The sequence below is a fragment of the Sinohyriopsis cumingii genome, chromosome 18 (assembly GCF_028554795.1).
Source record: "Sinohyriopsis cumingii isolate HCF-2022 chromosome 18, ASM2855479v2, whole genome shotgun sequence".
Taxonomy (NCBI): Eukaryota; Metazoa; Mollusca; class Bivalvia; order Unionida; family Unionidae; genus Sinohyriopsis; species Sinohyriopsis cumingii.
Window position 1 is genome coordinate 28,660,158 of NC_142978.1, and position 14,757 is coordinate 28,674,914.

The 14,757-nt window shown below is 34.6% G+C and overlaps 1 protein-coding gene across 1 annotated transcript in view; it reads right to left on the reverse strand.

Moving 5' to 3' along the window:
- LOC149776292 (sterol regulatory element-binding protein cleavage-activating protein-like) overlaps nt 1-14,757 on the reverse strand; it is a 185,572-nt gene that overhangs the window by 143,649 nt on the left and 27,166 nt on the right. The window contains exons 3-4 of the mRNA XM_089942747.1: nt 11,441-11,591; nt 1,039-1,199 (exon numbers count right to left, since the gene is read on the reverse strand). Coding sequence (XP_089798873.1) covers nt 1,039-1,199; nt 11,441-11,591 — 312 coding nt within the window. The remainder of the gene's footprint in view (nt 1-1,038; nt 1,200-11,440; nt 11,592-14,757) is intronic.

The following is a 14,757-nucleotide window of genomic DNA, read 5'->3' on the forward strand; positions in this document are numbered from 1 at the left end:
TCATACTATATGGCAAACTTGTATCATTTATACAGCTGTTAAAAGGCCCTATATGCCAGGGTGCATATGCCACATTTTGATCAAATTCTGTAAAGAGTCTTTTCAAAAGAAGTTGTTTAAACAATTTTCCATTTTTGGTAATGATGTCCATAAATGATAGCAAATTAGCATGTTTGTATAAAAAAATGTCATGACAGAATCCTTCTGTCAAATGTGTTCAAAATCTTTTGAGCTGTTTCTGACAAGAAATCATGTAATCCATTTTTATTAACATTGGCCATTTTAAGGCATATTGGCATCCTATGTACAAAGTTAGAAGCCCTTCGTGTCAATATACTTTCTGTTAAATTTAATCAAATTCGGTTGAAGGGCTGTGATATATCACATAAGGGTTTCTTTAATTTTAGTTATGGCTGCCATAAATGATAATGGATCAGCATCACTCATATAAAATTGGAAACTGCTCCCAACCCCCTGGCCATAAAGCTTTCCATCAAATCAAGGCAAATTTTTGTTGAGCAATTTAAAAAAAATAGGAATTTATATTTTTAGTAATGGTGACCATATTAGATGGCAGATAGGCATCATAAGTACAAATTCAGAAGCCCCTTATATCAGGATGGTCTTTGCAAAATTTGGTTTAAACTGGTTCAGAGTTCTTTTTGAGGACAAAGTTGAAAAATAGCAAATATTGATACAAATGATAGAGGACCATACCTACTCACATGGACTTAAAATCACATAAGCTAATAATAATAATAATAATAATAATAATAATAATAAATTTAAAACAAATGAAGTTATTTGAAGTACAATCTATAAAATTTTAAGTGTATTAGGAGTCACTTATAATGATCAAAAAGCTGTATTAAGTCCCTATGTTTTCACACATAGAAACAATAAAAAGTACTATAATTTCTACACATTTGACCTACAATGAATTCTTCTTTTTTAAAGGTCAAAACTTCACTCTTTTGTAGAAACATTAAGCTCAATGAGATTAATATTTAAGGAAAAGATCTTTTCCACAAAATGAACCTGTTGTGATATTTAAAGCTGCCCATCTGTTCCAGAATTTCAAACATCTTGCTTAGTGGCGCATGAAGAGCATCCATTGAAACCATTTTCCCAGGATCCCATGGTGAGACAGTTGCCTTAACAACCACTTGCTGAATGAAAGCTACTGCTGGACCTTTCAGCTGAAAGAACAATGGTTTCAGAAATGATTTTACCTTTCACACGATTAAAAAGAGAGGAATCCAGAATGGATTTTCCCAGATTTCCAAGCCAAGAATCTCCTAATGTTATCAGAGAGAAACATCTAAACAATCAATAGTCAACTAATTCTTAAATTTGGTAATTTAGTCTTTGAATTTTAACTAAAAACTGAATTATTATTCTGATTTAAAAATGTCGTGATCACAACTATTTGTAACTACTGGACTTGGTTGAGTGGTCACCTGTATCTATCAACCACCTGATTTTTGGGGAGAGAGGGGGTTAAAACTTTATTTCTGTTTATTTTCCTGTTTTATTAATATTGATTCTTTTAAAATGAGATCATTTGCACAACATTACAGCATACTTTATGTCTCATACATGTTTGCAATTAACCTTCATTTTTTTATCACTCACATATTACATTCAGTTTCTATTGCTACAAATTAGCTAGTACACAAGGGTATCAATTTACATCCACTTTCATAAAAATGAAGGTATATATATATATATATATATATATATATATATATATATATATATATATATATATATATATATATATATATATATAATGAGAGACAGACAGACAGAGAATTATAAATATATTCCAGACAGAATGGAAAGTGCTATCCCTGGATTCTACAGAAGAATGCTTGATAACAGTAGGTATAATTAATAATTAATATTTTAGATTAGAGTACGGAATAAAAATTCTCTAACCTTTATGATAGTATTATATATATATATATATATATATATATATATATATATATATATATATATATATATATATATATATATATATATATATATATATAACCTTGATCAATAATTGCATAAGCTAATATCTTTTGCAGTATTACGATGCTTCCAATATAAAAAACAAATCTAGAGTCCAATATGCTTCTTCCATTGTTTTTGCCTGATCATAATACCTTAAATGTATATCCACACCTATGCAAATCTAGCCCTCCTCAGCTTGAAACAGCAACAAAAGTGCTAAATAGTCATCTACTTGCCAAAGTGGAAGTCAGATGAATGCAGGCTCCCTTTGATAAAACCAAATCTCATACATTCATCAATTACTATTGTAGCAGATGTGCTTTTTTCTGGGATGTAACTGTGAGATGGGCTTGGAGAAGTACACCAATAATTTATTATGATCAAGTAAGTATTACTGAAGAAACATTTTATTCCAAAATATGTTCTCTTCTTTCAATATGCTAACCAATCATAATATGTGTGTGTATGTGTGATTTGGATTTTTAATGTAACTTTTAAAAAATGTCAGTGATATCGCTACAATGTTTGCGGTTTGACAGTTTATAGTGATGTCTAGCACTGGGGCATCATGCTGCAGACATGTAGCATCATGTTCCACCCAGTCACATTATCCTGACACCAGGCCGACCAGATGAAACGCTAACCTCTTACTTCTGAGTGACTAGTCAGGCAGCTGTTAGTACCATTTTTATAAGTCTCTGGTATGACTTGGCCAGGGATTTAACCCACAACCTCCTGCATCTAAGGCAGATGCTCTAACCACTAGGCCACCGAAGTGGTGGTCATAATATGTTAGAAAGCATAAAAGGAGCAAGTTACATCTCTAATGCAGACATGGCCCTATCTCTGGTCACCTAAAGTATCTGCCAATCATTTGAGATATGGGCTAAGGTTAGCACATGGCAATCTTGTGTGTGATATGGACTAAAGTTACCACATGGCTTTAGCATGAACAAAATTTACTGGAAATATTTCACGGACACAAATCAGCAGAAGTGACACAACTACCATCACTATGAAGCTCCTGAATGAACCAGGAATATAGCCTGCTGTGCAGCTGTCAAAGATCACACCAGCTAAAACTGTGCCATTTGGGGTGAATGGTCTTGGAGATAAGAGTTAGAACCTTCATAAGCAGAGTAGACTAACCCACTGCTTCCTGATGACAGAGCTGGAGCAGAAACATTACCACTTCCTCTTTGAGTTGTAAGAACAAGCAATATCACCATTTGATTGCCTTGGTGAACTTGGATCCCACATCAGAACCATAAACTTATAAGGAGATGGTTTCAAGGAAGATTTCAAGATAAAGGACTGACTACCACTGAGAAGGGGGCCTGTTCTAATGGCAATAAAAGTAGGGGCCATGAATGAACTTGAACCACTCATGACAGTTTGGATCAACCAACAAAGGCATGTATCTCAATAGCTAGACTGACTAGGAATTAGACAAATAGACAAAAATAAAGCTGAAGTATACTTCCCTGAGTGAAACATTGATGAAAATATAGATGGAGTATACTTTCCTGTGTGAGAAATAGACAAAAATGCAGCTTAAGTATACTTTCCTATGTGAGGAAACTCCCCAGGATTAGTTAAATGATGAAAAGGTACAGTTTTTGCAAGGTCTCAAAAAATAAAGCCTGCTTCCTAGCACAAGCAGAAGCAGTAATTGATGAATGGTTACAATTTGGCACCAATCCAGCAATAAAAGGGAGACAAATCTCATCTGACTTTTACCTTGGCAAGGAAATGTCTTTTCATAACTTGTATAGCTAACTCAATCCTGGGAAGGTCAGATTTATGAGGCAGTTAATAAATATACTCACAAGGTATTATGACTGGGTAGCATATCTCAAGAAAAGATATGATGTGTTCATGAAATGTTATATATAATGAAGAATAACTGATACATCTGACATGAACTCTCAGTTGAATTATTGCAGAATCCTGATAAAGAATAACATCATTAATTGCTCTTTTAGTATTGCCATTAAGCAGTGAAAGAATTATGATGCCACATATTAACAACTCCAGCTGTTCCGACATTTCAACCTTAGGGTATGTATGCCTGACAGTAAAGCAGGCCTAGCTGTTGCAACATTTCAGCCATAAGGTATGTATGCCTGACTGTAGCAGGCCTAGCTGCCCAGACATTTCAGCCTTAAGATGTATATGCCTGACTGTAAAGCAGGCCTACCTGTCCAGACATTTCAATCTTCGGGTATGTATGCCTGACTGTAAAGCAGGCCCAGCTTTGCTGACATTTAAGCCTTAGGGTATGTATGCCTGACAGTAAAGCAGGCCCAGCTGTTGCAACATTTCAGCCTTAAGGTATGTGTGCCTGACTGTAGCAGGCCTAGCTGCCCAGACATTTCAGCCTTAAGATGTATATGCCTGACTGTAAAGCAGGCCTAGCTGTCCAGACATTTCAATCTTCGGGTATGTATGCCTGACTGTAAAGCAGGCTTAGCTGTCCAGACATTTTAGCCTTAAGATGTATATGCCTGACTGTAAAGCAGGCCTAGCTGTCCTGACAATTAAGCCTTAGGGTATGTATGCCTGACTATAAAGAAGGCCCAGCTGTTGCAACATTTCAGCCTTAAGGTATGTATGCCTGACTGTAGCAGGCATAGCTGTCCGGATATTTGAACCTTAAGATATACATGCCTGACTGTAAAGCAGGCCCAGCTTTGCTGACATTTAAGCCTTAGGGTATGTATGCCTGACAGTAAAGCAGGCCCAGCTGTTTCAACATTTCAGCCTTAAGGTATGTATGCCTGACTGTAGCAGGCCTAGCTGCCCAGACATTTCAGCCTTAAGATGTATATGCCTGACTGTAAAGCAAGCCTAGCTGTCCAGATATTTCAATCTTCAGGTATGTATGCCTGACTGTAAAGCAGTCTTAGCTGTCCAGACATTTCAGCCTTAAGATGTATCTGCCCAACTGTAAAGCAGGCCTAGCTGTCCTGACATTTAAGCCTTAGGGTATGTATGCCTGACCGTAAAGCAGGCCCAGCTTTGCTGACATTTAAGCCTTAGGGTATGTATGCCTGACTGTAGCAGGCCTAGCTGTCCAGACATTTCAGCCTTAAGATATACATCCTGACTGTAAAGCAGGCCCAGCTTTGCTGACATTTAAGCCTTAAGGTGTATATGCCTGATTGTAAAGCAGGCTTAGCTGTCCAGACATTTCAGCCTTAAGATGTATATGCCTGACTATAAAGCAGGCCTAGCTGTCCTTACATATAAGCCTTTGGGTATGCATGCCTGACTGTAAAGTCTATGAGCATTGCCATGAGATCCTAATTAAGTCTTGAATGTGTTTTGATCTGCAACTTAGAGAAGTGTTTGTTATAGTTGCACTTAGTTAAAAATGAACCTGCTTTTTATTATCACATTAATTATGTCCTTTATACCAAATCATGAAAAGGGGGTAGAAAACAGATGTTAACTGGCATGCTAGCATTCATGGGCATGCATCCACTCATTTCAAATAACCCATCAATTTCTGTTTGGAATATTATTTTGTTATGTAGCATGGAAGAACCTAACAATAATCAATGGTTTATCATAATCATTCACATATGTGATCATGGATACCATATGTGATCATGGATACTGAATGTGATCATGGATAACAAGGGAACCAAGTGAAAAGCATATTAAGTGCACGAAAGTTTAATTTCATAAACGGGGTTCATTACGGAAGTGAGATCCAAAGTTTGGGGTGAACTTAAAATTCCTAAATGGCATTAAATTTCACTTAAACTTCCTAATTGGCATCAGAGATTTCCTTAAGGATGAGTAGATCTTTTGTGAATACTTGCAATGAAAACAAAACATCAATATTTTACTGTCAGAACAATAAAAAAAAATCCAGTTTCGATATTGTGTGTTTCTATAAATAAATGGTCCATCTCTTTTAAATTAAAAAATGAACCTAGATCTATTATAATTGAGCAATAAGACTAGAATTAACTCCACTCACATAGAAATAGCAGTAGTATAATACATAACAGCTTTGATGATACATAAGGATTGAAACCTCTCGGTGTAATATTTTGAACAATGATTGATTATCTTTAAAATAATAGTAATTTATGCAGAAGAGTTAACAACTTCAATTAAAGAAGTTATTTATTGCCAATTAGTCACAACGTGATTATTAAAAAAAACATGTCATCCATTTACCTCCCCTCCTTTTCGCACCAATGTCAGTCCTCGAGTTAATTTTTCAGAGGTACCTTGGTAACTTGTACCCTCATTTGTGATGAGGTCTATGTTTTTGGACCCAGTTGTGCACAAGTTATTAATGGAGAGATGTACCTAGTTTACTCCTCTACTGGGCTTAGTTTTTGTCCCCTTGTTACATTTAGTCCAACTAACAAATTCAAACTGGTGTTGGTGCATGGAATGTGAGAGAATAGTGTGACTGCGATAACAGTAAAACTTCTGTGTGAGATTTGATGCCAAATCTCAAGACAAGTGGTCATGAGCATAACAGTCAAGGGTATACGAGGCCAGTTATAAACCAGTCTAACTGAGACAAACATTTTAGCCTCATGCTTTATACCATGAAATACAAGTACACCTCTTCCTAGTTTTAGCATGCTTGGATAACTCATCAATCTGCTTATAATATAGGGATATGTGTGAATTCTATCTTTTGGGGTTAAAAAATTATCCCCCAAAATAGGCCTGCTTAATGTGAATAAAACTAATAAAAATGGTAAATGAAACCTTGATATATCACTCATTTCATCATCAAAAATAGTGGTTTCTGCATGGAAATTTGAATCAAAATCATGCAATTCTTAGCTTCTTATAAAAGTTACATATTTTGTACATTTTCATTTTTAGAAAACAATTGTCAGTGCTCTGTAAATGACAACATAGATCAAAATATTGGTAAATTAAATATTAGTAATGCCTATTGGTGAATGTACTTTAAGATATAAACACCAATTCAATAAGTCCTGTCAAGCAAAATTCATGTTTCAGTTTTATCTTTTAATTCACTTTCAGTGTAATCATCATAAATGTGATATGCCCTCTTGCATTCAAATGTGAAAAGTGTTGACTGACCATCACAGTGATGTTAGTGGCTGTTTATGTAGGAACCTAAAATTAAGTACCAAGTACACTTTCATCTCCAAGTGTTGACTGCATTATTACAATCAGTTAAACACTGACTTGCATTGTATCGTCATCTTAAATAGTTTTCTGTATCAAATCAAGGGGGTTGAATAAAATAAAGTTATAAACCATGCAAACTGTTTAAGAGCTAGTGGTTGTGTGTTATACCAACTCATTTCAATGGTCTAATAAAACACAAAGACCACTGTAAATACTTGTAGCATATTTAAAGTATGTAACAGTAATCAGCGGTTTTTCATACTCATTCACAAATATGATGAGTGATAGCAAAGAAACCAAGCAAAATTTGTACTAAATGCAGCAAAAAGCTTAGTTTCACAGACACAGTCCATCATCAAGAGGCAAGTTACAGTGAACATAACAATATGTAATTGACACTGAGAATTTGCACAAGGACATGCAGAAATTTCACTGTAACTTGCAATGAAATCAAAAGAATACTTTATTAATACAACAATTATTTACTAAATGAGTTTTGACATTATTTCTCTAAATAAATTTCACTTATGTTTTAGAAAAAAGAATCTTGTTCCATTGTGAATCTACAGCAACACTAAAATGTAACCAAATTCACACACAAAAAGCAATGACAAAAAAACAATGTTCTTGTTATTACACATGTGTTATATGTTGAAATCACTTGGAGTAAGGTTTAAAGTAATCTTTATCTTTTATAAATTTTACAGACATCGAGATAAATACTACATGCATGCAATAATGTTGTATATTATTTGAACCACAAGACAAGCAAGGTGATGCAAAAGGAAAGAAGGAAATTATCAATCATTCTGAGACTGGATATGCCAAAAACAAAGGTTACTTTTTACAAAAAAATGAAGAATTTCATTGGAAAATTCTATTTATTGACAATTATTCCCAACATGATTATTTAAAGGTATTCAATCACTTAACCTGTGGGAGTTCATGGGTTCAATTTCTGGATGAGTCATACCAAAGACTTACAAAAATGATACTAACAGCTGCCTCACTTGGCGCTCAGCATTAAGAGGTTAGTGTTAGGACTGGTCGGCCTGGTATCAGGATAATGCGACTGGGTGGGACATCATGCTACATGTCTGCGGCATGATGCCCCAGTGCTAGATATCACTATAAAACTGCCACATTGCAGTCATCGTAGCGATATGACTGAATTTGTTTTAAAGTATATTAAAAATGAAAAACAACATCACACATCACACTTAACCTGCCCCCCACCCATTTATGTCCATATCTTCTTTTTTTTTCAGAGGTCCCTCTGTAACTCATGCCCTTGCTTATGCCATGTTTTTGGATCCCAATATGGATGAGTTATCAAGGGTGAGGTGCACCACGTATCATCATCAACATCAGCATTTTGTCTCTTCCTTCCACACATTCAAGTGATGTAAATATTTGGCAAGGAGTGTGGCAGCTCAGTTGGTTGAGCATCAGCCTTGTAATCTAAAGATTGCAAATCTGATAAAGACCCAGTCTAGCTTGGGTCAGTTGGCTCAGTGTCTTCTTGGAAAAGGCTTCATTTCTTTGGCATGATATTGCCATTTATGTCTTGAAAGCATCAATAAAAGCCAACCACCAACAATATCAATCGTCTGTCAAAATGTGTTGCTATATCACATACAATCCTCTCTTTTTTAATCTTATAAGTGTGTACCTGTATTCTCAAAAGTATATAATAATGAAACTCAAGTTTGACAATCTGGATATTATGAGACTTAAAAATGTCTGTTTTCTTCTAAAAAGTAGTTTTTCAAGATGCATAATGTCAATGACTGATTTGTATCCATTCTGACTGTAATTACTGATATGTATCCATTCTGATTTCAATGACTGACATGCATCCATTTTGATTAGATTACTGATATGTATCTATACTGGACAAATTCCCATTGGTATATATCCATTCTGATTTTATTTACTGACATGTATCCATTCTGATTTTAATGACATGTACTCATTCTAATTTTCAAGACTGACATGCATCCATTTTGATTTAATTACTATATGTATCTATACTGGACCTATTCCCATTGGTATATATCCATTCTGATTTTATTACTGATATGTATCTATACTGGACCCATTCCAGTTGGTATATATCTAGAATAAATTTATGTGTGCATTGCATTAAAAACCATCAAGAACTAAGTACTACTTCAATACATCTTTTTTTGAGTAAATTTATAGAGGAATATTTATAATACCACATTTTACATACAAATTAAATAAGTTATGTGCATATCTTTTAAATGTTTCATGATTATTTCCATAATAACCTGTCATAAAGTTCCTACCAGTATTGATATATTTTATGTAAGCATCCATTTATATAAAATTCATACAATCTGAAAATTTTAGTCTTGATTTGATGTTTTGTGCTAAGGAGATTGATAATTATTACCCATGGTTGCGGCTGAGAAAGCATGCATCTCATATTGCTCCCCCTCTTTAAATAGTGATGTATGCCACGTGTTCTTGTGTGTCCATCTATCCACAGAGCACATAAAAGAAATGGCAATCTATTCAATAAGTATTCTAGCCACTGTTGGAAATTGCTCCCTGGAGGTGGCAGTTTATACTTTTTTTATTGTTGACAATAGACAGCACGTCAAGGGATGTAATTTCGAGATGCACTTACCAAACAGGGCTATATATCCATTCTGATTTTAATTACTGACATGCATCCATTTTGATATAATTACTGATACGTATCTATACTGGACCCATTCCCATTGGTATATATCCATTCTGATTTAATTACTGATATGTATCTATACTGGACCCAATCCAATTGGTATATATCCATTCTGATTTAATTACTGATATGTATCTATACTGGACCCATTCCAACTGGTATATATCCATTCTGATTTAATTACTGATATGTATCTATAATGGACAAATTCCCATTGGTATATATCCATTCTGATTTTAATTATTGATATGTATCTATACTGGACCCATTCCCATTGGTATGTATCCATTATGATTTTAATTACTGACATGCATCCATTCTGATTTTAATGACATGTACTCATTCTAATCTTCAGTGACTGACATGCATCCGTTTTGATTTAATTACTGATATGTATCTATACTGGACCCATTCCTATTGGTATATATCCAGTCTGATTTTTATTACTGATATGTATCTACTCTGATTCAATGATGACTGTTCTGGTGGCCTAGTTTTCAGAGTGTCCATCTCGAATGCAGGAAGTCGTGGGTTCAAACCCTGAATGAGTCATACCAAAAACTTATAAAAATGGTACTAACAGCTGCCTCACCTGGCACTCAGTATTAATAGTTTAGTGTTAGGACTGGTTGGCTGATGTCAGGATAATGTGACTGGGTGGGATATGATGCTACATGTCTGCAGCAGGATGCCCCAGTGCTTGGCATCACTATAAACTGCCACAATGCCGACATTGTGACAAAATGACTGAAAAAGTTTTAAAGCTGGGTCACAAATCTAAAACACACTGATTCAATGACTGATATGTATCCATTCTTATTTAATGACTAATATTTATCCATTCTGATTTAATGACCAATATGTATATACTTTGATTTAATGAATGATATGTATCCATTCTGATTTAATGACTGATATGTACCCATTCTGATTTAATGACCAATATGTACCCATTCTGATTTAATAACCAATATGTATCCATTCTGATTTAATGACCAATATGTACCCATTCTGATTTAATGACCACTATGTATCCATTCTGATTTAATGACTGATATGTATCCATTCTGATTTAATGACTGATATGTACCCATTCTGATTTAATGACCAACATGTACCCATTCTGATTTAATAACCAATATGTATCCATTCTGATTTAATGACCAATATGTATCCATTCTGATTTAATGACCACTATGTATCCATTCTGATTTAAGGACCAATATTACCCATTCTGATTTAAGGACCACTATGTATCCATTCTGATTTAATGACTGATATGTATCCATTCTACTTAATGACTGATAAGTATCTATCCAGATTTAATGACCAATATGTATCCATTCTGAATCAATGTCTGACTGATATGCATCTATTTAATGACTGGTAAAGTATGTATCCATAATAATTTAATGAATTAAATGTATCCATTCTGATTCAATATTTTGAAAATTCTGCTCAAATAGCTTCATTATTTGTGAACTTTATAAAGATTTTTTAAAAATTTGTTTCTAATTTATGTTTCTATCAGTTTAGTAGAACAGTCTGGTTTTCACTCCTTCACTTTATGCAAAGATCTCTCACCCATCGCGGTGTGTATTTGTTTTCTCCTTCTTGCTCCTCTTTTGGTATATTTGACAGAATCGGGTCAGAATTTGATGTCAGGAATTCTTTAATTGGTGACGGATGCTCTAAAGGTTTGTTGCCAGGCAATGGAAGGTTCACCAGAGGATAACTAAATGGAAAAAAAAATATGAAAGATGAATTATTATTTACTAGATTATGGAAGACATAGAGAATGTAAGGTGGCCACCATGATGACCATACTAAATGTCATATAGCATCATTTTCTTTTCAAGATCAACTAGACTCCATACTGATATGACTTTCTATTAAAAAGAAGCACTAACAACATTTTCAAGATGGTTGCCATGATTGTCATTCCAGATGTCAAATACACAATATCTTTATTTGGAACCAACTATACATCACAATAAAATTTTGGTGAAATCCCCAAGGATACATGAACATCCATCTATTAGGAGTCATGAAAACAAGATTCCTAAGATGGGCCCCATGGCAGCTATATTGAGAACCAGATGGCACTATCTTCTCTGCGATCAACTACTGTAGCCACATAAGAAGTCTTTTTGAGAAAGCACCTTGCTGAAATAACTTTCCAACTAAGTGTAGCAATAACAAGATTTTCATATGGCTGACATGAGAAGAAGCAATAAGAATCTTCTGATCTAGGACCAGCAGAGCTAAAAAAACAAAAACAAGATGCTGCTAAAGGGTATGATGCTCTACAATGCAAAAAGATTTTCCAAGATTTTAAGATAAGACCATTTCTTCATTTTAACTGCTGAGTACTGAAACCATCTTGATTGGTAATATATTCAAATTAGCCACTGTGACAAGTATAATGGCTGTAAGATCAGTACCATTTCTATTTAGGATGAAATGGACAATATCTTTTTCATGAAAATCCAATGTCAATATGACCATCCATTCATGAGAATTAGTGACAAGATTTGTAAACCATTCATTGTAGCAGCCATACTGGATGTCTGCAGGTCACTGATTTTATCTAAAACCAACAAGATACCATAAGAAAAGTCCTTTGGTGAAAATTATATGTTGAAAATACAATCAATCCTGGAGAAGTAGCAATAACATGATTTTCAAAATGGCTCCTATAGTGGCTATATCTGACAGATAATTGACACTATCTTCCTTTGGTACTAACTAGATATCATAATTAGTCTTCTGGCTAGGAGTCTTCTATTAAGGAATAGCATCAATCATAAGATGGCTGCCATGATGTCCATACTGGTCGTCAGATCAGCATCATTCTCATTTAGTGCCAACTAGACATCACAAGAAGTCTTCAGGCGAAAACTCAGTTGCAATATGACTTTCCATCTGGGAGGAGTAGTGAAAAGATTTATAAGATAGCCCCTGTGGTTGCCATACTGCATATCAGATCAGCACAATCTTTATTTAAAACCAACAGGATGCTACATGAAGACTTCTAGTGAAAACTTCATGCTGATATGACTTTCCATTAAGAAGGATTAGTCATAATAAGATTTTAAAATGGCTGCCATGTTTGCCATAGTGCACATCAGATGTGCAGCAGTTTCATTTAGGACCAACATAAGAAATGTCTTCAATCAAAATCCCATACTGGTATGACCATCTATTCAAAAGGAATAGCAAGAACAATATTTGCAAGATGTCTACTGTAGTTGCTTTATTATATGCCTGAGCAGCACCATTTTCATTTAGGGCCAAGCAGGCCTTAGGATGAATGTGAAAGTTTGATGGAAATTCTCCAAGTGATTCAGAAGTAGCGATAACATGCTTGTACCAATGGATGGACACAGGTCATCCCATAAACTCTTCTGGTCAATGACAAGTAGAGCAAAAGACAAATCCCAACACTTGACCTATGGGATTGTTTTTGGGGGTCTTTTTGAAAGAAGAATCTAGGAAAGCTTGTGTTGACATAATATGATTTTATTTATACCACTGGTCCCCACCCTTTTAGAGTATGAGTATCACTTCTTAACTTCAAACAATTTGCATGGCCACACCATGTTAATATATTTTTAAGTTCAACAAACAAAAAAAATATCATATGATCAAGAATAATTGTTAATGGCTCATTCCAAGCTAAAACTGAAGTCTTAAAACTGACAGTTATATATTGTTACAATGCCATTCTCTTCTACTACATTTCTCCTTGCAACTATAGTTCATACCATTTCAGAAGAGTTGTATGAAGGATTTACATCAACAGTCAAGGCTAAATATTTCAGAATAGTTGTACAAAGGATTTACATCTATGGTCAAAGCTTACCAAAATTTCATAACAGTTGTATGAGGGTTTTATATCTATGGCCAAGGCTTACCAAAATTTCTTAAAGGTTGTGTGATCAATTTAGATCTATGGTCAAAGCTAACCAAAATTTCGTAATGTGTAAACAAAACAATGTTGTTTCATCAAGACAATAAAAACAAATTCAACCTTTCCGCTTGCCTACCCATGTGACTGCATGCTATTATAATGTGCATGTAATTCGTCACTCGATATGAGATTATATCTTTTGCTGAAAATTTATCAACACTTATTTTGATAGGATTCAATATGTGACATATGTCTTTCTTGTATATACAACAATTTTGGTAAAACATCAGCAGTAAACAGACCTTTTGCTGAAACGTCATTTTTGAAAAATAAAGCTTCCTAAGAAAATGAAAAAAATAAGGTAAATAATGTCAAACCAAAGCTTCTAACTTACCAACTGGTTCTCTAATTGGGTAAGTGTTTTTTGTTACTTTATCGTTGAAGTTTGTGTCTTTCTAAATTTGTATATGTATTCATTTACCCACCAGATATTTAATTGAGGTTGCACCCTCTCTGCTGCTATAAATAAATCATTATTATATCAATAATGGCACCACCTATGGAGTCTTATACAGCTAGATTAGCTAGAGAAAGATTAGAAGCAATACAGAAATTTCTTCCTGTACGTGATTCTCTCAGGCGAAAACTACAAGAACATCCAGAATCTCAGGTTGAATTTACAGAAGATTCAGAACAATTATTTAAACCAATAGTTGAACCAACCAACCAAGAAAATTGTTACAGGAACTGAGGCAACTTAAAAAGCTCTTGAAACATTACCTGTTGACATCCAAGCTAACCTAACAACTTGCTTACCTCCTACCGCAAAACAACTTGATAACTGCCTGCGTTCATTGCTTAAGAAACATGCCCCAGCTACCAAGTGCAGAGTATCAATTCAAAAGTGTTCTCCATGGTATAGCAGTGTTACGGACCAGCTTTGCACTGCTAAAAGAGACCGCCGTAAAGCTGTGAGGCTTTGGCTTTC